At 48.2% G+C, this 20,699-nt stretch overlaps 2 protein-coding genes across 4 annotated transcripts in view; one reads left to right on the top strand and one right to left on the bottom strand.

Moving 5' to 3' along the window:
- The window catches only part of BACE1 (beta-secretase 1), a 30,551-nt gene extending 12,192 nt beyond the window's left edge, over positions 1-18,359 (top strand). Inside the window, exons 2-9 of one of the 2 annotated variants that reach the window (XM_019036150.4) lie at positions 7,103-7,191; positions 8,720-8,936; positions 10,058-10,195; positions 10,877-11,011; positions 12,245-12,346; positions 13,014-13,163; positions 13,404-13,575; positions 14,256-18,359. In XM_019036150.4, coding sequence (XP_018891695.2) covers positions 7,103-7,191; positions 8,720-8,936; positions 10,058-10,195; positions 10,877-11,011; positions 12,245-12,346; positions 13,014-13,163; positions 13,404-13,575; positions 14,256-14,497 — 1,245 coding nt within the window. In that variant the 3' untranslated portion in view covers positions 14,498-18,359. Of the gene's footprint in view, positions 1-7,102; positions 7,192-8,485; positions 8,570-8,719; positions 8,937-10,057; positions 10,196-10,876; positions 11,012-12,244; positions 12,347-13,013; positions 13,164-13,403; positions 13,576-14,255 lie in introns of those variants that run through there. The other variant, XM_019036152.4, reaches the window with a different exon arrangement.
- The window catches only part of RNF214 (ring finger protein 214), a 62,500-nt gene continuing 52,375 nt past the window's right edge, over positions 10,575-20,699 (bottom strand). For both annotated transcript variants that reach the window (XM_004052193.4, XM_055355004.2), the window contains exon 15: positions 10,575-18,971. In XM_004052193.4, the coding sequence (XP_004052241.1) occupies positions 18,906-18,971 (66 nt within the window). In that variant the 3' untranslated portion in view covers positions 10,575-18,905. The remainder of the gene's footprint in view (positions 18,972-20,699) is intronic.

Genomic DNA, 20,699 nt, shown 5'->3' with positions numbered 1-20,699 from the left:
ATGTATGGGGGGCAGGGTGGTTCATTAGTATAACAATCTATCACATACTTCCTCTCCAAATGGGAGAGACGGGAAGGTCAAGGAGATGAAAGACCACACTTAAGGCTTGGTCAGAACCAACGGATTCTTGTCCTAGCTTTGTGGCATGTGTAAGATGGGTGAAGTTGCTTACTCACTCTAGGTCTCACTTTCCTTCTCTGTAAAATGGAAGGCTTCTAAATCTCAACTTTAGCTGAAAGCCTTGTTATACAAGAATATAGGCGTCTTCCCTCTTTAGCCATGAGGCCCCACACAGAAGAAAATAGACTTCCTATTGAATAGGAAGAAGAATTAGCTAGAGCCCCCACTCCAGAGGCTTTTGCAAAAGTGCTATGACCTTGGGGTAGTACCAATAAAGGGTGTGGATTCTTAATAATGAGAGATGGTTCAGAATTGGAAAGAGTCTCCATCTCTCCAGGCCACTAAACAGATGCCCCTTGAAGACGTTTTTCATCCAGAAGAATCTGAGCTATCGCTGTCTGCTGGTGAGAGCTGAGGCCAAGAAAGGTGGGATTTGGGGAACAAAGAGCTTACCCTAAGCTTGCCAGCTCCATACCTGCCTCAACACCCAAGATCTACTGCTGAGAACTGCAGGGGAACATGCAGAGTGAAACCTGGGCAGGTGTGCGTTTCCCTGTGGGGCTTGTTAGCACTTCCCATGAAGCTGCCTTCCCTCTGAGGCCCCCAGGGACACGTTTGTTTGTTAAATGATTGACATTGACCTAGTTCTGACCCCAGGCTGCAGCTCCCTGGGCATCTGTCTCCTGGGTCTGCCTGACTCCAGGGGACAAAGACGATGACTCCCGGATCACAGGCTGCGTAAATACAGGCAGGTGTCATGCCAGGGGCCAGGTGAGAGGAAGGCAGGTCTAAGCTAGAGCCACACCTATAAACTAAAACACCCATGGTTTGGGAGCCACTGAGAGATCCCTCCATCCCCCACCACCCAAAAAACAGGGTAGATTAGCTCTTTCACCTTTTCTTTCCTTCAACCATTCATTCATTCAAGAAACATTATTGCTAGGCACTGTGATACCTTAGTAGAATACTAAAGACATTTTAATAGTTTTAAATTCTATATGAGGGGAGGTGAGATTCAGTGTATAATTACAGAGTGACAAGTTCTATGGAAGATTTTATTTTGAGACAAGGTATCACTCTGTCACCCAGGCTGGAGTGCAATGGCACGATCTCGGCTCACTGCAACCTCCGCCTTCTGGGTTCAAGCGATTCTCGTGCTTCAGCCTCCAAAGTAGCTGGGATTACAGGTGTGTGCCACCATGCCCGGCTCATTTTTTTGTGTTTTTAATAGAGACAGAGTTTCACCATGTTGGCCAGGCTGGTCTTGAACTCTTGACCTCAAATGATCTGCCCGCCTTGGCCTCCCAAATTGTTGGGATTACAGGCGTGAGCCACCGCGCCTGGCCTGGAAGCATTTAAGTAAGAAAATATAACCTGGTCTCTCTCCCTAAGGAAGTCCCTTGAGCTCAGATGGCAGGATGTGTAGGGGATAAGTAGATAAACCTGCAAGTGGAGAGGAGGATGGTCCAGGCAGAGTGAAGCTGATACAACAGCCTTTGCGAGAGGGACCATGGCTGGTGAGGGGAACTGAGATGAGGTCAGTGTGGCTGGCAGCAGAGCTTTATGGGTTTTTTGGTTGGTTTTGTTTTGTTTTGTTTTGTTTTTGAGACAGAATCTTGCTCTGTTGCCCAGACTGGAGTGCAGTGGCGCCATCTCATCTCACTGCAATCTCCACCTTCCAGGTTCAAACGATTCTCCTGCCTCAGCCTTCCGAGTCGCTGGGATTATAGGTGCCTGCCACCACACCCAGCTAATTTTTGTATTTTTGTAGAGATGGGGTTTCACCATGTTGCCCAGGCTGGTCTCGAACTCCTGACCTCAGGTGATCCAACCGCCTCAGCCTCCCAAAGTGCTGAGATTACAGGCGTGAGCCACCGCACCCGGCCAGCTTTACGTTTTTAATAGCAAAGGAAAACTGTTTATATAGGAGGGTTAACAGTCAAATTTGCACTTTGAAAAGATCACTCTGGCTGCAGTGCACAAAACAGATTGGACAGGTCAAGAGAAGATGTGCCAAAAGCAGCTGGGAAACTACTGTGATATTCCAGGGTGAGCTGACTATAGCTTGGCCTAGGGACAGCAAAAGAAATAAGGAATGAATACATTCAAGAGACTTGTAAGGAGCTTAATTGGACAGGACTTGTTGATGCACCGGATAGAGAGGTGAAGAAGAGGAAGGTGTTAGGATATGTCTGATACTGCTGACCTACAGAACAGATGGGTGATGCTGCCATCCACTAGTATAAGGAACACTGGAAGGCAGCCACCAGATGGAAAGGACTGCGTTGGGTCAGCTTGGGACATCCTGAATTTGACTTTTTTTTTTTTTTTTGAGACGGTCTTGTTCTGTCACCCAGGCTGGAGTGCAGTGGCACAATCATGGTTCACTGCAACCTCAAACTCCTGGGCTCAAGCGATCCTTCCACCTCAGCCTCCTGAGTAGCAGGGACCACTGGTGCCCATCACCATGCCTGGCTAATTTTAAAAAATTTGTTTGTAGACATGGGGGTGTGTGGGAGGGGTCTCACTATGTTGTCCAGGCTGGCCTTGAACTCCTGGCCTCAAGTGATCCTCTCACCTTGGCCTCCCAAAGTGCTGGGATTACAGGTGTCAGCCCCTGCACCCAGCCCTTGAGGTATCTTTGAGGCACTTGGGTGCGTGCGTCGGGAGCTCAAAGGAGAGGAAAAAGCTGGAGTTAGGAGCTTAGACATCACCAGGATCTAGGTAGATGGCTTAGTGGGAGAGGGTCGTTAGAGAGGAAGAGGGCCAAAGCTCAAGCCTTAAGAAAGGAGCCTGCCAAGGAGACAGAGAACACAGGACCTGAGAAGATGAAGGCTGACTTGAAAAACACCTTCAGTGTTTGGTACATGAAGTCACCGGTAACTGTAGTAAGGGCTGTTTTATAGTGGAGGAATGGAGGCGAAACCCAGTTTTAGAATGGGTTGAGGAATGCGTGGGAGGTGAAGAAATGGAGACAGCCTGGCTGACTGGCTGAGCGCTTTGGTTGTGAAGGGAGAGGAGAGAGGGGACTGGAGGCGGATGTGAGATTAAGGAAGTTTTTTGTTTTTGTTTTTGTTTTTAACGAAGAGATGAGCATCTGTAAATGTCAACAGGAAGAATTCAAATTTGGTGGAGATGGGGCCAGGGTGGGGTGGCTGTATCTATGTGAGGGAAAAGGGCCAAGGAAGAGGTGGGTGCCTGGGAAGGGAGGAGGGACTTGACTCCCCAGCACAGGTGGCAGCTCATGAGGAGCCTGGAAGGGGCAGCCGCAGGCAGGTTGGTGTGGTTGGCTGTGGGAGATGAGGGCAGTCTCATCCCCTGGCCCGGTTCAGTGACCCGAGAGGGGAACCCAGCTGCTGGGGTTGGGCGGCTGCAGCCCCTCCACCGCTGCCTCTGCCCAGGCCGCCCTGAACTGCCCTGTTTCATAATGAGCGAGCAGTGCCTCAGCCTTGCCTCGGGCCCGTCCTGTAAGAGCCGCCCATCCCCCCGCTTGGAATGAAGCAGGGTTGAGGAAAAGGCTGCTGGGACTGGCCAGGGCTCCGATTCGAAGCGTTGAAGGACAGGACCAGAATGACTTCTCTCGGGCGGTAGCACACCGCAGAGGGCAGACGGCTCGACATTTGCTCGGGAGAGAAGCCCAACTGTTTATTCTGGTTTTCTTTTTTTTTTTTTTTTTTGTGGAAGGTGGAGAGGGGAGGCAGAGAGCAGTGGGGACCTGAAATCGTAGTATTGGGGTGGGTGAGAGGGATGGGAGTGGAGGGGGACGTTCCTTCCTGGGCTCGGCCTGGCCCCCTTTGAGGTGGAAGAGGGAAATGCTGGGGCTGGAAGGACAGCAAGAGCGCCCAGGGCCTCCGGGCTGGGGTGGGAGTACCCTGCAGAGAGCTCCCTCCCGCCTCGCAGGAGAGGAAGGGGGAGGCAGGGAGGGGCAGGGACAGCAGGATCCCCCAGGTCAAAGCTCCACTCCAGTGTAAAGCAGTAGCCATATTTGCTTAGAACTTGCCGGATGTTCCCTCCCTTGCACAGGCCACAGAGACTTGTTGTGGAGGAGATCCTCTTTCTTTGGGGTCCAGTGATAGCAGGGAGCCCTGTAATATGAGGCCAGCCCCCCATGCTGGGAGCTGAGTCCTGAGAATGGGGAAGAGGGTTCCTGGGGAGAGGGTGGGTGAAGAGGCCTTCTTAATCATTAACCTGGTTGATTTCATCTGAACTGCTGAGCCTCCCGGCTCTATTGATTTTCTCTGAAAGCACAGCATCTGGAGCTGGTGGCTGCCCAGAGACCGGGGAGAGAGACCACGGGTAGAGGTAGGGGAAGAGGGGAATGGAAACCAGGCCAGGAGTGGGGGGCTGGGAAGGAGGGAGGAGACAAGGTCTGAGGGCCAGGAGATTGTCAGAGGAGTCTTTGGGGATGTGAGGAGGCCAGGAAGTCTAAGCAGGCACTGGGGGAGGGCGCAGTCAGCACAGCCACAGAGGCACCACGGAGAGCAGGAAGGAGCCAGAGAGGATCTGGCAGAGAGGACGAAACTGAAGTCCAGAGAAGCACAGTGATCTGCTCAAGGTGACAGGGTCAGGTCCTGCACCAAAACTGAAGTCAGTTGATTTCACTGGACTGAGGAGAGAAGATACAGAAATGAAGGCCCCTGGGGCAGAGGAGAACCTGAGGTGATGGAAAGTCGGCAAGAGGCGAGATGCAACTTACAAATTACCATTTTTCTGAGGGTGGGGCCTTTCCTTTTTTTGCCTGTGAGGATATAGTAGACTTTCAAAAAATGGCTCTGGTCTGACTGAAGGTGGGGTCAGGCCATCAAAGGAGGAAGAAAGGGCCAAGTAGAAGTGATGCTAGAGGCCGGGCAGTAGCTCACGCCTCAGCACTTTGGGAGGCCAAGGCAGGTGGATCACCTGAAGTCAGGAGTTCGAGACCAGCCTGGCCAACATTGTGAAACCTCGTCTCTACTAAAAATACAAAAATTAGCCCTGCATGGTAGCGCACACTTGTAATCCCAGCTACTCAGGAGACTGAGACAGGAGAATCACTTGAACCCAGGAGGCGGAGGCTGCAGTGAGCCGAGATCGTGCCATTGCACTCCAGCCTGGGTAACAAGAGCGAAACTCCGTCTCAAAAAAAAGAAGTGATGCTAGAAAGAGCTGGACAGAAGGGAACACCAAGACACCTGTCCATCTTCACTTAGCCAAATCCAGGGCCCTGACAAGATGGGTTTTCACCAGGACATTTTATGGGGCTCCTGGCTCCCCACTATTTCTGACAGTAGGATTCCTAGGTCTGTGTCACCTGTGAGACAGAAGGGGAGCCACATTCTGGTGGCAGGGACAGAACCACACGCATGGACACTGATGTGCCCTCCTGGTCCCCACAGGTCCCCTGACCAGTACAGCTCCTAGAATAGGTCTTCTCTGAGCTGGAGGGGATAAGCCAGACTGCTTCCTAGGAGAACAGAAAAGGAGCAGGGGGCTCTGAAGACAGAATCAGTCAGGTACACAGTGAGCAGGGGCGATGTGACGGTAGAGAGACATGGGAACAGAGACAGCACACACACCACATAGCTCTGAGACGACGCACAAACTGTTATGACTCCATAGACTGAAGTAGACACAGCATTTCCTTTTTTTTTTTTTTTTTTTTTTGAGACGGAGTGTTGCTCTCGTCCAGGCCGGAGTGCAGTGGTGTAATTTCGGCTCACTGCAACCTCCGCCTCCTGAGTTCAAGTGATTCTCCTGCCTCAGCCTCCCAAGTAGCTGGGATTATAGGCGTGCATCACCACACCCGGCTAATCTTTGTATTTTTAGTAGAGATGGGATTTTACTACATTCACCAGGCTGGTCTTGAACTCCTGACCTCAAGTGATCCACCCGCCTTAGCCTCCCAAAGTGTTGGGATTACAGTTGTGAGCCACTGTGCTGGCCTCAGACACAGCATTTCTAAGGCCATGTTGAGGGTGCCAAAGGAAACCAAGATATTTTACCCCAGAATATACTACTTTGACGTATTTTGAGTCGGCTGTCAGAGGGCCAGCACACAGAAGTGGCCCTGCAAAGCTGGCTTTTGAGGGAGATTTGCATCTGCAGAGAATCTGCATTGATGCCACCTGGCTTTCTCTGAGGCCCTCCCTGGTCCAAATCTAGGAAAGATTAACTGAAAGTCTGACATGTTTAAAGGTCTGAAAGACACATACATCACCTGTTTTCTCTGAGGGGTGTTACCTATGAGGTTTCATTCATATAAAAAGACCACTTTTACTGGCCTGGCCTCCGTTTATCCCTCCCATAACTATTTTTGCCAAAGTCCAAGTCCCTTTTTTTTTCTTTTTTTGTTGAGACAGGGTCTCTGTCGCTCAGGCTGGAGTGCAGTGGCATGGTCTCAGTTCACTGCAACCTCCACCTCCCAGGGTCAAGTGAGTCTCATGCCTCAGCCTCTTGAGTAGCTGGGACTACAGGCATGTGCCACCATGCCCAGCTAATTTTTGTATTTTTAGTAGAGACAGAGTTTCGCCCTGTTGGCCAGGCTGGTCTCAAACTCCTCACCTCAGGTGATCCACCTGCCTCAGCCTCCCATAGTGCTGGGATTACAGGGGTAAGCCACTGCACCTTGCCCAAGCTCCCATTCTTTCTGTAACCTCAAGATGGTATAAAATCATCAACCATCTGGCTATCTCTTTGACTTCCTATATTTTTTTTACTCCCTTGCATATTAGTTCTTCTACTAATCTGCCTTTTTTCAGTTGGTTTTTCAGCAGACCTTCAGAGGGCACAGGGGAAGTGTTCCTTTGGCCCCTGCAGCACCACAGGACCCCAGGTCCTGTCTGTGGTCGTGGTGGTAACGGGTGCCAGCCTGGACCAGTCCTGCATCGTGGAGCTTCACTCTGGACATTCTAAGGGGCAGACTGTGGCTGGGGCGTGAGGGATAATAAAGGTGGTGTGACCGAAGCCTCCTGTCTATACTGTCTTTTCTCTCCCCTTTCTCTGACAGCTCAACATCCTGGTGGATACAGGCAGCAGTAACTTTGCAGTGGGTGCTGCCCCCCACCCCTTCCTGCATCGCTACTACCAGAGGCAGCTGTGAGTCCTGGGGAGAGCCCGGGGGAAGTACCTTTTCCAAGGATCCAGGGCTAAGAAGGGTCAGGGGAGGGGTACAGAGAGAAAGAGTTGATCCTCAGATTTTCTTCTTGCCAGGGAAGGGGAAGGGTGAAAAAAAGACAGTGACCAGGAGAGACAGGGTGAAGTGGGTGGTGAGAGGAGCTATACCATGGGAAAGGGTGAATTGAGAGGTAGCCAGGAAGTGCTTCAGTGCTGAGACAGGGCAGCCTCCTGCGGGAGGGAAAGGAAGAAGAGCCCATAGCTCACAGAACAATCTTAGGGGGCCCATTTTCTCTGCCTGAATGGGGAGACGAAAACCCCACATCCCCTCGGTGTCTCTCAGTTCTCTAACACCAGCTAAGTCTAAGCTGAACAGGCCTCAGTGATGGCTCCCCTTGCTGTGTTCTTACCCAGGGGCCACTCTAGGTGGCTTTGCATAGTCCAAGGACATGAAGGAAAGGGTCTTCCATAAACCCCTCTGCCTAGACCAGTATCGGAACTGAAAGCTGAAATATCTCCTCCATGCACCACCCAGGGTGCCACCAGTTGGATTCTGCTTACTGGTGAAAGGGGGGTTGAAGAGGACTGGTGAAAGTGGGGGACTGGTGAAAGGGGGGTTGAAGTGGGCTTTAAGATAAGAGGCAGTGAGGGGTAATCTGGAAGCCCCCTTAGCATAAAAGCAGGAAGAAGAAGGGATGAGAGGACACCAATGTCTGAGACATCAGTGTGTGCAAACGTGAGTAGAGGCTTAAATCCTATTCTTGGACTTGTAGGCAGCTGCAAAACGCACCTTCCCTGTTTCCTCTAATGTCCCGATCTAAAAGAAGCAGTCAGGGAGGAGGGCACAGGTAGGATCGATGAAAGGGCATTCATTCCAGTTCCTCGTTCCAGTTCCATCACTGCCCCCACCACACACAGAAGCCCTGGTTAGTGGTGTGATTAAACACAGGTGGGGCTGCCACATGTTGAGCACGTTTCACAGAAGTGGTGTGTAATACCAACCTACTTTTCTGAGATGCTTGTACAAACCCCTTCTCTAGAACTTGCTATAGAGGTTCCACATTCACCCTGCCTGGCACTTTCTCTACCACTCGGATGGTACCACTAGGTTCCAAGGCAGTAAGAGAGTCAATGGTTCCTTTTCTCTGGGAGCTTGACGGAGCCAGAGGGCGGAAGAGATGCCCACTAGCTGTCCCTGCAGCAGCAGCAGCAGCAGCAGGCACAATGCACAAAGCCCAGGCTTGTTCTTCACAGGGCCTGAGCTCAAGATCTAGGAATATGAGCAACAGATAGGAGAGCAAGCCTCACCAATGGTTCCCTTCATCTATCTGCAAGCCCACTTTACACTCTGTTCTGGGTGGTGAGTCTAGGGATGTTTTGCTGAGCAGCCTGAAAGCAGACTCTAGGATTCCCCTGAGATGAGATAAGGTGGCGTTTGGGAGTAAGTTTAACTTAGATCCTTATACCAGTTGTGGTTATGCATCCACACATCTCTGCCTTCTTTCCACAGGTCCAGCACATACCGGGACCTCCGGAAGGGTGTGTATGTGCCCTACACCCAGGGCAAGTGGGAAGGGGAGCTGGGCACCGACCTGGTAAGCATCCCCCATGGCCCCAACGTCACTGTGCGTGCCAACATTGCTGCCATCACTGAATCAGACAAGTTCTTCATCAACGGCTCCAACTGGGAAGGCATCCTGGGGCTGGCCTATGCTGAGATTGCCAGGGTGAGAGGAACAGGGCTTGGCCCTACACACTGTTTGCACACTGCACTACACAGAGAAGGAATTAGGAGAGAGAAGGGGAATTAGCGGAAGGAGGGCAACAATCAGTTTAAAGGATTATTTAACAGGGGTATAGGGTGGCAGTCTAAATTTTAGCCCTATAGAGGGCAGAACCATAGTGACAGAAGCTGTGATAGGTACAAGAATAGGCTGTGCTTTCTACGTACCCTTAAGATCTTTTTTTTTTTTGAGATGGAGTTTCACTCTTGTTGCCCAAGCTGGAGTGCAATGGTGCAATCTTGGCTCACTGCAACCTCCACCTCCTGGGTTCAAGCGATTTTCCTGCCTCAGCCTCCCGAGTAGCTGGGATTATAGGCGCCCACCATGACGCCCGGCTAATTTTTTCTATTTTTAGTAGAAATGGGGTTTCATCATCTTAGCCAGGCTGGTCTCAAACTCCTGACCGCAGGTGATCCGCTCACCTCGGCCTTCCTAAGTGCTGGGATTACAGGCATGAACCACTGCGACCGGCCACTCTAAGATCTTCAATAAAGGCCCCCATAAATGTGAAGCAGGTTAGGCATAGGGGGATCAAAGATATATGAACCTGGCCAGGCGTGGTGGCTCACACCTGTAATCCCAGCACTTTGGGAGGCCAAGGCGAGCGGATGACCTGAGGTCAGAAGTTCAAGACCAGCCTGACCAACATGGTGAAACCCCATCTACCCCATCTCTACTGAAAACACAGAAATTAGCCGGGCATGTTGGCGCATGCCTATAATCCCAGCTACTCAGGAGGCTGAGGCACGAGAATCACTTGAACCCAGGAGGTGAAGGTTGCAGTGAGCCGAGATCGCACCATTGCACTCCAGCTTGGGCAACAAGAGCAAAACTCTGTCTCAAAAAAAAAAAAGATCTATGAATCTGTCAACCTATCAATACTGTCCTGTTTGTATTGCCAGGGCTCCTGCTAACCCTTCCTCTGCCAAATCTCAGTGCCTTAAGATGGTCTTTCCCAAGGAGCATCCCCCAAGCCTTCAAATTTGCCTTCCAGTTTAGACAGGAAGCTGGCCTCTGTCTTTAGGGCCGTATGAGGACTCACTCCTTGTCTCTTTCTGCCAAAGCCTGACGACTCCCTGGAGCCTTTCTTTGACTCTCTGGTAAAGCAGACCCACGTTCCCAACCTCTTCTCCCTGCAGCTTTGTGGTGCTGGCTTCCCCCTCAACCAGTCTGAAGTGCTGGCCTCTGTCGGAGGGAGCATGGTGAGTAGGTCCTCAGAGAGGGGAGGTCCTGGCATTGAGGGAGAGATGGGTGCCATCCTCCCCCCTTCCTGAAAGCTACACCACAGTTTTGGCTCGATACTTAGAATCAGGAGGAACCTCTTTATATTCCCTACCCTTACTTTATTTTTCCATTCTTTTCTTTTTTGCGTTATTCCAGAAAGGAATCAAGGCACCTATGGTAAACTTGGAAAGGAAGGCAATTAGGAAAATTTCAAAGGAAATGAAAATAAGACCTGTTAAATTAAAGTTATTCAGTTTGATGGTCAGAAGGCAGAGATATAAGAAGTTTGTCTATTTATTAATTAATTAGAACAATGGTGAATGGTTCTCCAATAAGCAGAGAAAATAAAACTTATAATATAAACAAATAATCATTCATTCAACATTTATTGTGGCAGTTTAGATTTAAATAACTTTATATCAAGGGCTGTATGATTCTGAAACAAATAATTAAAAATCCCGGAAAGTCTTTTCTCCTGAACACATTTAAGAAACTAGGAATCACTTTGGGTATGATTTGTTTAGAAGCAGGAAGATGAAAAGGGTAGCCTGTAGAAGACCTTGCCTCCCCAAGAAATCACTGATCTTATTGCTTGGTCCTTGGGGGACTCACTCTCCTTCTGTGCCAGGACACGGGTACCTGCCTCTTTTTTTCCCTAGATCATTGGAGGTATCGACCACTCGCTGTACACAGGCGGTCTCTGGTATACACCCATCCGGCGGGAGTGGTATTATGAGGTGATCATTGTGCGGGTGGAGATCAATGGACAGGATCTGAAAATGGACTGCAAGGAGGTAATAAAACCAAGGGAGAGCCAGGGAACATAAGGGGGTAGGCAGTACAATGTGAAGGAAGACTCTGGTTATCATGTTGGGAGGATGAGGCAGAGGTAATAGGACCTGCAGACAGGGTTGGAAGTTGAGCCTAGAACAGTCAGGGGCTTAATGGTCACACAGCAGGATCTGCGGTTTGGGGCCTAGGGACTGGTAGTGAAAAAAAACCATGGAACTAGTTCTGATGTCTGGACTCTAGTCACTGCCTTGCTTCGTAGCCTTGGGCAAGTCTTTTGTGAGACAGGGTGATAGAATGAAGAGTCTTGTCTTTGGAGTCGGGAAGACCCAGATCTGAATCTAGCTCTGATTTGTACTAGCTATGTACCCTTAGGCCAGTTACTATTCTGTGTCTCAGTTTCCTTATCTGCAAAACACGTAAAAACAACTTTCTCAGAATATCAGAGATAATGTGTAAAGTGTTTATCTCTGTGGTTGGCAGTACTCAATAAAAGGTAACTAAATCATTTATGTCTTCCTTCCCTAGATTCTTACGTGTGTTAAATTAGAATAGATATAAATGTACTGAGAAAAGTTAAAAGCGGCTGGGCGTGGCTGTAATCCCAGCACTCTGGGAGGCCAAGGCGGGGGCAGATCATTTGAGGTCAGGAATTCGAGACCAGCCTGGTCAACATGGTGAAACCCCATCTCTACTAAAAATAGCCAGGCGTGGTGGCAGGCACCTGTAGTCCCAGCTACTTGGGAGGCTGAGGCAAAAGAATGGTTTGAATCCAGGAGGCAGAGGTTAGAGTGAGCCGAGATCACGCCACTGTACTCCAGCCTGGGTGACAGAGCTACACTCCATCTCGAAAAAAAAAAAAAAAAGAAAAGAAAAGAAAATTTAAAAGCACTATACAAGGTATTTTTATTTTCAAGTTTGGAGACTACCTGCCCACCCAAGATAACAAGAATAAACATTTACCGAGTGCCTTCTATCTGCTGGGCACGATTCTAAGTGCTTTACATTGCTGATTTATTTAATCCTTACAATAACCCTTTTAGGTAGGTGCTATTTTTATCCTCACTTTAGAGATGAAGAAACTGAGGCACAGAGGTTAACTTGTCCAAGCAGGTACACTTAGGAGGTGCCAAAGCCAAGATGCCAACCCAGCTGGGGCCCCAGCAGTAACCCCCTACTGCCCAGAGCCCAGCATCAAAAACCTTTTGACTCTTCTAACTCTCTCTTTTCCCTCTTAGTACAACTATGACAAAAGCATTGTGGACAGTGGCACCACCAACCTTCGTTTGCCCAAGAAAGTGTTTGAAGCTGCAGTCAAATCCATCAAGGCAGCCTCCTCCGTGAGTGGACTAAGGATGGGGGTAAAAGAGATGGTACAGTGTCAGAGGGAGGCGGTGAGAGTCACATTCTTCAGCAACAGCCAAGATGTCTGCACTTAAGACCCTTCTACTCAGAGCTCTTAAAACACTCTTCCCCTAGCCAGGCGTGGTGGCTCACGCCTGTAATCCCAGCACTTTGGGAGGCCAAGGTGGGTAGATCACTAGGTCAGGAGTTCAAGACCAGCCTGACCAACAGGGTGAAATCCCATCTCTACTAAAAGTACAAAAATTAGCTGGGTGTGGTGGCGCGCGCCTGTAATCCTAGCTACTCAGGGGGCTGAGACAGGAGAATCACTTTAACTCAGGATGGTGGAGGTTGCGGTGAGCCATGATCGCGCCACTGCACTCCAGCCTGGGCAACAGAGTGAGACGCTGTTTCAAAAACAAACAAACAAAAAACTCTTCCCCTTTATGGCTGTCACTTTGCTCATCACACAATCCCCCGGTACAAAAGTTTGACATCACACTCCCACTCTCTTCCTGTAATCCTCTGGTTGGTTTACCCCTCCCCACTTTAGATATTTCACTGGAAAAGCAAATGAAGGGCCCAGTTAATGTATCTGAACATGGGAGGGGCGAGATGATAAAGAGGCTTTTCCTCATTGTTATCCCCTTCTTGCCAACACAGACGGAGAAGTTCCCTGATGGTTTCTGGCTAGGAGAGCAGCTGGTGTGCTGGCAAGCAGGCACCACCCCTTGGAACATTTTCCCAGTCATCTCACTCTACCTAATGGGTGAGGTTACCAACCAGTCCTTCCGCATCACCATCCTTCCGCAGGTATGTCCCAGCCTGAGTCAGGGGGATCTCTCTTAAAAGTACACACTGGGAGACAGTGAGCAGGTATGGCTTGCCAGAACTTGGAAGACAAAACAGATGAGTAGTGTCCAGCAGTAAAGGGGTCTCAGAAAACCCGTTAGAGCTCAGGGATGGTAAAGGGAAGGGCATAGATGCCTAGAAGGCAGAGATGGGGTGAAGGAGAGTGAGGAAGACACTCACCCTGTGATTGTTTACCCCTAGCAATACCTGCGGCCAGTGGAAGATGTGGCCACGTCCCAAGACGACTGTTACAAGTTTGCCATCTCACAGTCATCCACGGGCACTGTTATGGGAGCTGTTATCATGGAGGGCTTCTACGTTGTCTTTGATCGGGCCCGAAAACGAATTGGCTTTGCTGTCAGCACTTGCCATGGTGAGAGTGCCAGAGCTGAGGGTTTGGGGTCAGTCTCTCCATATTTTCCTTGTCAAACAACAGTTAGTATACCTGGGTCCCTGTCAGTTTAGGGGAGGGTAGTAACAGTTGCCTCAAACCCAAGTCAACAATTGTGCAAAAGCTAGTGTCAATGCTCGTCCTTTTTTTGTACTGCCTGCCATAATGACCACTGCCTGGATTGGTAACCTCTGTTGGAAACCCAGAGCAGCAAGAGCTACCTGGGTACCTTGGGAAGCTCTTGATGCAAGGGTAGCAGACTGAGTCTATAGTGACCCTGACAGCTGCCACATGGTGAGGCTGAATGCTACTTCAGAAAGGTGGCAGGGTTTTGCAGTTGGATTTCAGCAGCAGAAAGTTAAGTTTACTAGATGTGGCTTTTGGTCAAGGGGGTGGCTTTTGGTCAACTCAGAACTACTGACTTTTAGTTATCACTCCTACCAGCTGGGTATACAAGGAAGGGCTGCTGCTCCCAGTGACTTGGGAGGGGAGACAGGCCTCTACCTGGTGCTGGCTTCCCAGCCTGCTCCTAAATATCTCCTGGGAAGGAGATTAGATAGCTTCTGCATGGGCTAATTTCAAGGACTCACTATCAGGAAGTTCTTTTTGTTAACTCCTCTATGACAATGAGAGCTGTCCATTCACATTTGCCCTCTCCCCAGTGCACGATGAGTTCAGGACGGCAGCGGTGGAAGGCCCTTTTGTCACCTTGGACATGGAAGACTGTGGCTACAACATTCCACAGACAGATGAGTCAACCCTCATGACCATAGCCTATGTCATGGCTGCCATCTGCGCCCTCTTCATGCTGCCACTCTGCCTCATGGTGTGTCAGTGGCGCTGCCTCCGCTGCCTGCGCCAGCAGCATGATGACTTTGCTGATGACATCTCCCTGCTGAAGTGAGGAGGCCCATGGGCAGAAGATAGAGATTCCCCTGGACCACACCTCCGTGGTTCACTTTGGTCACAAGTAGGAGACACAGATGGCACCTGTGGCCAGAGCACCTCAGGACCCTCCCCACCCACCAAATGCCTCTGCCTTGATGGAGAAGAAGGAAAAGGCTGGCAAGGTGGGTTCCAGGGACTGTACCTGTAGGAAACAGAAAAGAGAAGAAGCACTCTGCTGGCGGGAATACTCTTGGTCACCTCAAATTTAAGTCGGGAAATTCTGCTGCTTGAAACTTCAGCCCTGAACCTTTGTCCACCATTCCTTTAAATTCTCCAACCCAAAGTATTCTTCTTTTCTTAGTTTCAGAAGTACTGGCATCACACGCAGGTTACCTTGGCGTGTGTCCCTGTGGTACCCTGGCAGAGAAGAGACCAAGCTTGCTTCCCTGCTGGCCAAAGTCAGTAGGAGAGGATGCACAGTTTGCTATTTGCTTTAGAGACAGGGACTGTATAAACAAGCCTAACATTGGTGCAAAGATTGCCTCTTGAATTAAAAAAAAAAAAACTAGATTGAATATTTATACAAATGGGGGCGGTTGGAAAGAGGAGAAGGAGAGGGAGTACAAAGACAGGGAATAGTGGGATCAAAGCTAGGAAAGGCAGAAACACAACCACTCACCAGTCCTAGTTTTAGACCTCATCTCCAAGATAGCATCCCATCTCAGAAGATGGGTGTTGTTTTCAATGTTTTCTTTTCTGTGGTTGCAGCCTGACCAAAAGTGAGATGGGAAGGGCTTATCTAGCCAAAGAGCTCTTTTTTAGCTCTCTTAAATGAAGTGCCCACTAAGAAGTTCCACTTAACACATGAATTTCTGCCATATTAATTTCATTGTCTCTATCTGAACCACCCTTTATTCTACATATGATAGGTAGCACTGAAATATCCTAACCCCCTAAGCTCCAGGTGCCCTGTGGGAGAGCAACTGGACTATAGCAGGGCTGGGCTCTGTCTTCCTGGTCACAGGCTCACTCTTTCCCCCAAATCTTCCTCTGGAGCTTTGCAGCCAAGGTGCTAAAAGGAATAGGTAGGAGACCTCTTCTATCTAATCCTTAAAAGCATAATGTTGAAGATTCATTCAACAGCTGATGCCCTATAACCCCTGCCTGGATTTCTTCCTGTTAGGCTATAAGAAGTAGCAAGATCTTTACATAATTCAGAGTGGTTTCATTGCCTTCCTACCCTCTCTAATGGCCCCTCCATTTATTTGACTAAAGCATCACACAGTGGCACTAGCATTATACCAAGAGTATGAGAAATACAGTGCTTTATGGCTCTAACATCACTGCCTTCAGTATCAAGGCTGCCTGGAGAAAGGATGGCAGCCTCAGGGCTTCCTTATGTCCTCCACCACAAGAGCTCCTTGATGAAGGTCATCTTTTTCCCCTATCCTGTTCTTCCCCTCCCCGCTCCTAATGGTACGTGGGTACCCAGGCTGGTTCTTGGGCTAGGTAGTGGGCACCAAGTTCATTACCTCCCTATCAGTTCTAGCATAGTAAACTACGGTACCAGTGTTAGTGGGAAGAGCTGGGTTTTCCTAGTATACCCACTGCATCCTACTCCTACCTGGTCAACCCACTCCTTCCAGGTATGGGACCTGCTAAGTGTGGAATTACCTGATAAGGGAGAGGGAAATACAAGGAGGGCCTCTGGTGTTCCTGGCCTCAGCCAGCTGCCCACAAGCCATAAACCAATAAAACAAGAATACTGAGTCAGTTTTTTATCTGGGTTCTCTTCATTCCCACTGCACTTGGTGCTGCTTTGGCTGACTGGGAACACCCCATAACTACAGAGTCTGACAGGAAGACTGGAGACTGTCCACTTCTAGCTCGGAACTTACTGTGTAAATAAACTTTCAGAACTGCTACCATGAAGTGAAAATGCCACATTTTGCTTTATAATTTATACCCACGTTGGGAAAAACTGGCTTTTTCCCAGCCCTTTCCAGGGCATAAAACTCAACCTCTTCAATAGCAAGTCCCATCAGCCTATTATTTTTTTAAGGAAAACTTGCACTTGTTTTTCTTTTTACAGTTACTTCCTTCCTGCCCCAAAATTATAAACTCTAAGTGTAAAAAAAAGTCTTAACAACAGCTTCTTGCTTGTAAAAATATGCATTATACATCTCTATTTTTAAATTCTGCTCCTGAAAAATGACTGTCCCATTCTCCACTCACTGCATTTGGGGCCTTTCCCATTGGTCTGCATGTCTTTTATCATTGCAGGCCAGTGGACAGAGGGAGAAGGGAGAACAGGGGTCGCCAACACTCGTGTTGCTTTCTGACTGATCCTGAACAAGAAAGAGTAACACTGAGGCGCTCGCTCCCATGCACAACTCTCCAAAACACTTACCCTCCTGCAAGAGTGGGCTTTCCAGGGTCTTTACTGGGAAGCAGTTAAGCCCCCTCCTCACCCCTTCCTTTTTTCTTTCTTTACTCCTTTGGCTTCAAAGGATTTTGGAAAAGAAACAATATGCTTTACACTCATTTTCAATTTCTAAATTTGCAGGGGATACTGAAAAATACGGCAGGTGGCCTAAGGCTGCTGTAAAGTTGAGGGGAGAGGAAATCTTAAGATTACAAGATAAAAAACGCATCCCCTAAACAAAAAGAACAACAGAACTGGTCTTCCATTTTGCCACCTTTCCTGTTCATGACAGCTACTAACCTGGAGACAGTAACATTTCATTAACCAAAGAAAGTGGGTCACCTGACCTCTGAAGAGCTGAGTACTCAGGCCACTCCAATCACCCTACAAGATGCCAAGGAGGTCCCAGGAAGTCCAGCTCCTTAAACTGACGCTAGTCAATAAACCTGGGCAAGTGAGGCAAGAGAAATGAGAAAGCATCCATCTGTGAGGTGACAGGCAAGGATGAAAGACAAAGAAGGAAAAGAGTATCAAAGGCAGAGAGATCATTTAGTTGGGTCTGAAAGGAAAAGTCTTTGCTATCCGACATGTACTGCTAGTACCTGTAAGCATTTTAGGTCCCAGAATGGAAAAAAAAATCAGCTATTGGTGATATAATAATGTCCTTTCCCTGGAGTCAGTTTTTTTAAAAAGTTAACTCTTAGTTTTTACTTAATTCTAAAAGAGAAGGGAACTGAGGCCATTCCCTGTAGGAGTAAAGATAAAAGGATAGGAAAAGATTCAAAGCTCTAACAGAGTCACAGCTTTCCCAGGTATAAAACCTAAAATTAAGAAGTACAATAAGCAGAGGTGGAAAATGATCTAGTTCCTGGTAGCTACCCACAGAGCAAGTGATTTATAAATTTGAAATCCAAACTACTTTCTTAGTATCACTTTGGTCTCCATTTTTCCCAGGACAGGAAATATGTCCCCCCCTAACTTTCTTGCTTCAAAAATTAAAATCCAGCATCCCAAGATCATTCTACAAGTAATTTTGCACAGACATCTCCTCACCCCAGTGCCTGTCTGGAGCTCACCCAAGGTCACCAAACAACTTGGTTGTGAACCAACTGCCTTAACCTTCAGGGGGAGGGGGATTAGCTAGACTAGGAGACCAGAAGTGAATGGGAAAGGGTGAGGACTTCACAATGTTGGCCTGTCAGAGCTTGATTAGAAGCCAAGCCAGTGGCAGCAAAGGAAGACTTGGCCCAGGAAAAACCTGTGGGTTGTGCTAATTTCTGTCCAGAAAATAGGGTGGACAGAAGCTTGTGGGGTGCATGGAGGAATTGGGACCTGGTTATGTTGTTATTCTCGGACTGTGAATTTTGGTGATGTAAAACAGAATATTCTGTAAACCTAATGTCTGTATAAATAATGAGTGTTAACACAGTAAAATATTCAATAAGAAGTCAAACTACTAGGGTTACTTTTTTTTCCTCAATCAGAGTCTCATTTTATCCATTTGGAGTAGAGTGGCTAAAACAATACTGAGGCTTCTGGAGGCTTTCAGTAAGCAAGGCAACTGGTTGGACAGTGAGTGAGCACCAGGCTTTAAATCTGCATACATGAGCCTTAAGGAAATGGACTAGAGGCTGAGCCAAACCAAAGCAGAATGGCCTTAGAGCAACAGCAGGTTCCTAGGTGGTTTTTATATTGTACTTGAAAACAGCCCTGGGCAGGGATATCATAATTTCAAGGCCAAACTAAACATCATCTTCCCTACAATCTGCATCCCCCAAAGGAATTGCAAGATGAGGGGGAACAGACTGTTTCTGCATAATATACATACTTTCATTTACGAACATTGGAATACAGACTTTCTATACACACATTACCTATATAATAAAAATGTACATGGCATGAGTATATGTCACTGTATAAATATAGAGTTTTAGAAATCTTGAACCCGCGCTTCCTGTTCACATCAGTTTCTCTTCTTCTTCCTCCCCAGTCAGGTCCGTCATTTAAGAGTTGGACAAAAGGGACAAGTGTCATTTGTGTTGGTCTGGGCCCAGAATTTGATACACTGGAAAGAAAGAAAGACACACCTCAGGTTTATCTGGAAAAACAAAGGGAAGGAAGGAGAGAATGCCAATAAGGTTCAACAAGGCCTAAGTCAGAAAAGTTCTTACACTGAGGTACAAGAGGGGCTTTTTTTGTTGTTGTTCTTTTTTCTTTTTTTGAGACAGAGTCTCACTCTATTGCCCAGGCTGGCGTGCAGTGGTGTGATCTCAGCTCACTGGAACCTCTGTTTCCTGGGTTCAAGCTATTCTCCTGCCTCAGCCTCCCGAGTAGCTGGGATTACAGGCGTTCACCACCATTCCTGGCTAATTTTTGTATTTTTAGTAGAGATGGGGTTTCACTTTGTTGGCCAGGCTGGTCTCGAACTCCTGGCCTCAAGTGATCTGCCTGCCTCAGCCTCCCAAAGTGCTGGGATTACAGGTGTGAGCCACCACGCCTGGCCCCAAGAAGGGCTATTCAATGGCTCTTACCCTAAAAGAATCCTCAGTGCAAGTGAACCTGTCCTTTTTATGAGGAACATTAACAATGAGCTGATGAAAGTGTTCATGATGCTGCTTTTTGTTGAATGTCTACTGTGGCTTGCTCCCCCTTAGGATCCATTTTGCCTGAGATGAGCATCTCTGTTCTAAGACCTGACACCCTCAAATCTTATTCAGGAATTTTTCTTACCAAGAATTTAGATGTAAATTCAGTTTCTACCTCTTGGAAAAGCAAAATGAACAAAACAAAATGTTGTTAAGAGGGAATCATCCCTGCTACTAAGAGACTTAACTCTGCTGGCAACATAAAAAAATAGGAATGACTTGTCAGTCTGTGAAGATAATCTCTAACCGGCAAGCCCTCCAAGCTGTTCTGTTAATGGAGTTACTAATCTCATACTCAGGTCCTCCATTCCATTCCTCTCATCTAGGCAAAGTCTTCTGACAATGCTATATTTTGAACAATAGTTAGATATGTGGGATTATTATCACTCATTGTCAATTTTCCAAGAAAGTTATTTAGTGCGCAGTATGAATTGCTTATCCAGTCCCCTGAAGGGAATGGGGTAAAAAGCTGAGATCCTAACTGCAGTATTCTGAATTCTGCTCATGTTTAAGCCACAGTTTACTGAAAACCTTATGATTAGATATTAGAGACCAGGTGCAGTGGCTCACGCATGTAATCCCAGCACTTTGGGAGGCTGAGGCAGGAGGATCACCTGAGCCCAGCAGTTTGAGACCAGCCTGGGCAACATAACAAGACCTTGTCTCTACTAAAAAAGAAAAAAAAAAAATTAGCTGGGCATGATGGCATGTGCCTGTAATCTCAGCTACTCAGGAGACTGAAGCACCTTGAGCCTAGGAGATTGAGGCTATAGTGAGCTATAATCGTGCCACTGCATTCCAGTCTGGGCAACAGAAATAAACCCTATCTCAAAAAACAAAACAAGAAAAAGGCTGGGCACGGTGGCTCACGCCTGTACTCCCAACACTTTGGGAGGCTGAGATGGGCAGATCACAAGGTCAGGAGTTCGAGACCAGCCTGGCCAATATGGTGAAACCCTGTCTCTACTAAAAATACAAAAATTAGCCAGGCATGTTGGCGGGTGCCTGTAGTCCCAGCTACTCAGGAGGCTGAGGCAGGAGAATCACTTGAACCTGAGAGGTGGAGGTTGCAGTGAGCTGAGATCACACCACTGCACTCCAGCCTGGGCAACACAGCGAGACTCTGTCTAAAAAAAAAACAAAAACAA

This window comes from Gorilla gorilla, chromosome 9 (genome assembly GCF_029281585.2).
Source record: "Gorilla gorilla gorilla isolate KB3781 chromosome 9, NHGRI_mGorGor1-v2.1_pri, whole genome shotgun sequence".
Lineage (NCBI taxonomy): Eukaryota > Metazoa > Chordata > Mammalia > Primates > Hominidae > Gorilla > Gorilla gorilla.
Note: the sequence above shows the minus strand (reverse complement) of the source record. Positions and strands in the feature narration are given on the sequence as shown.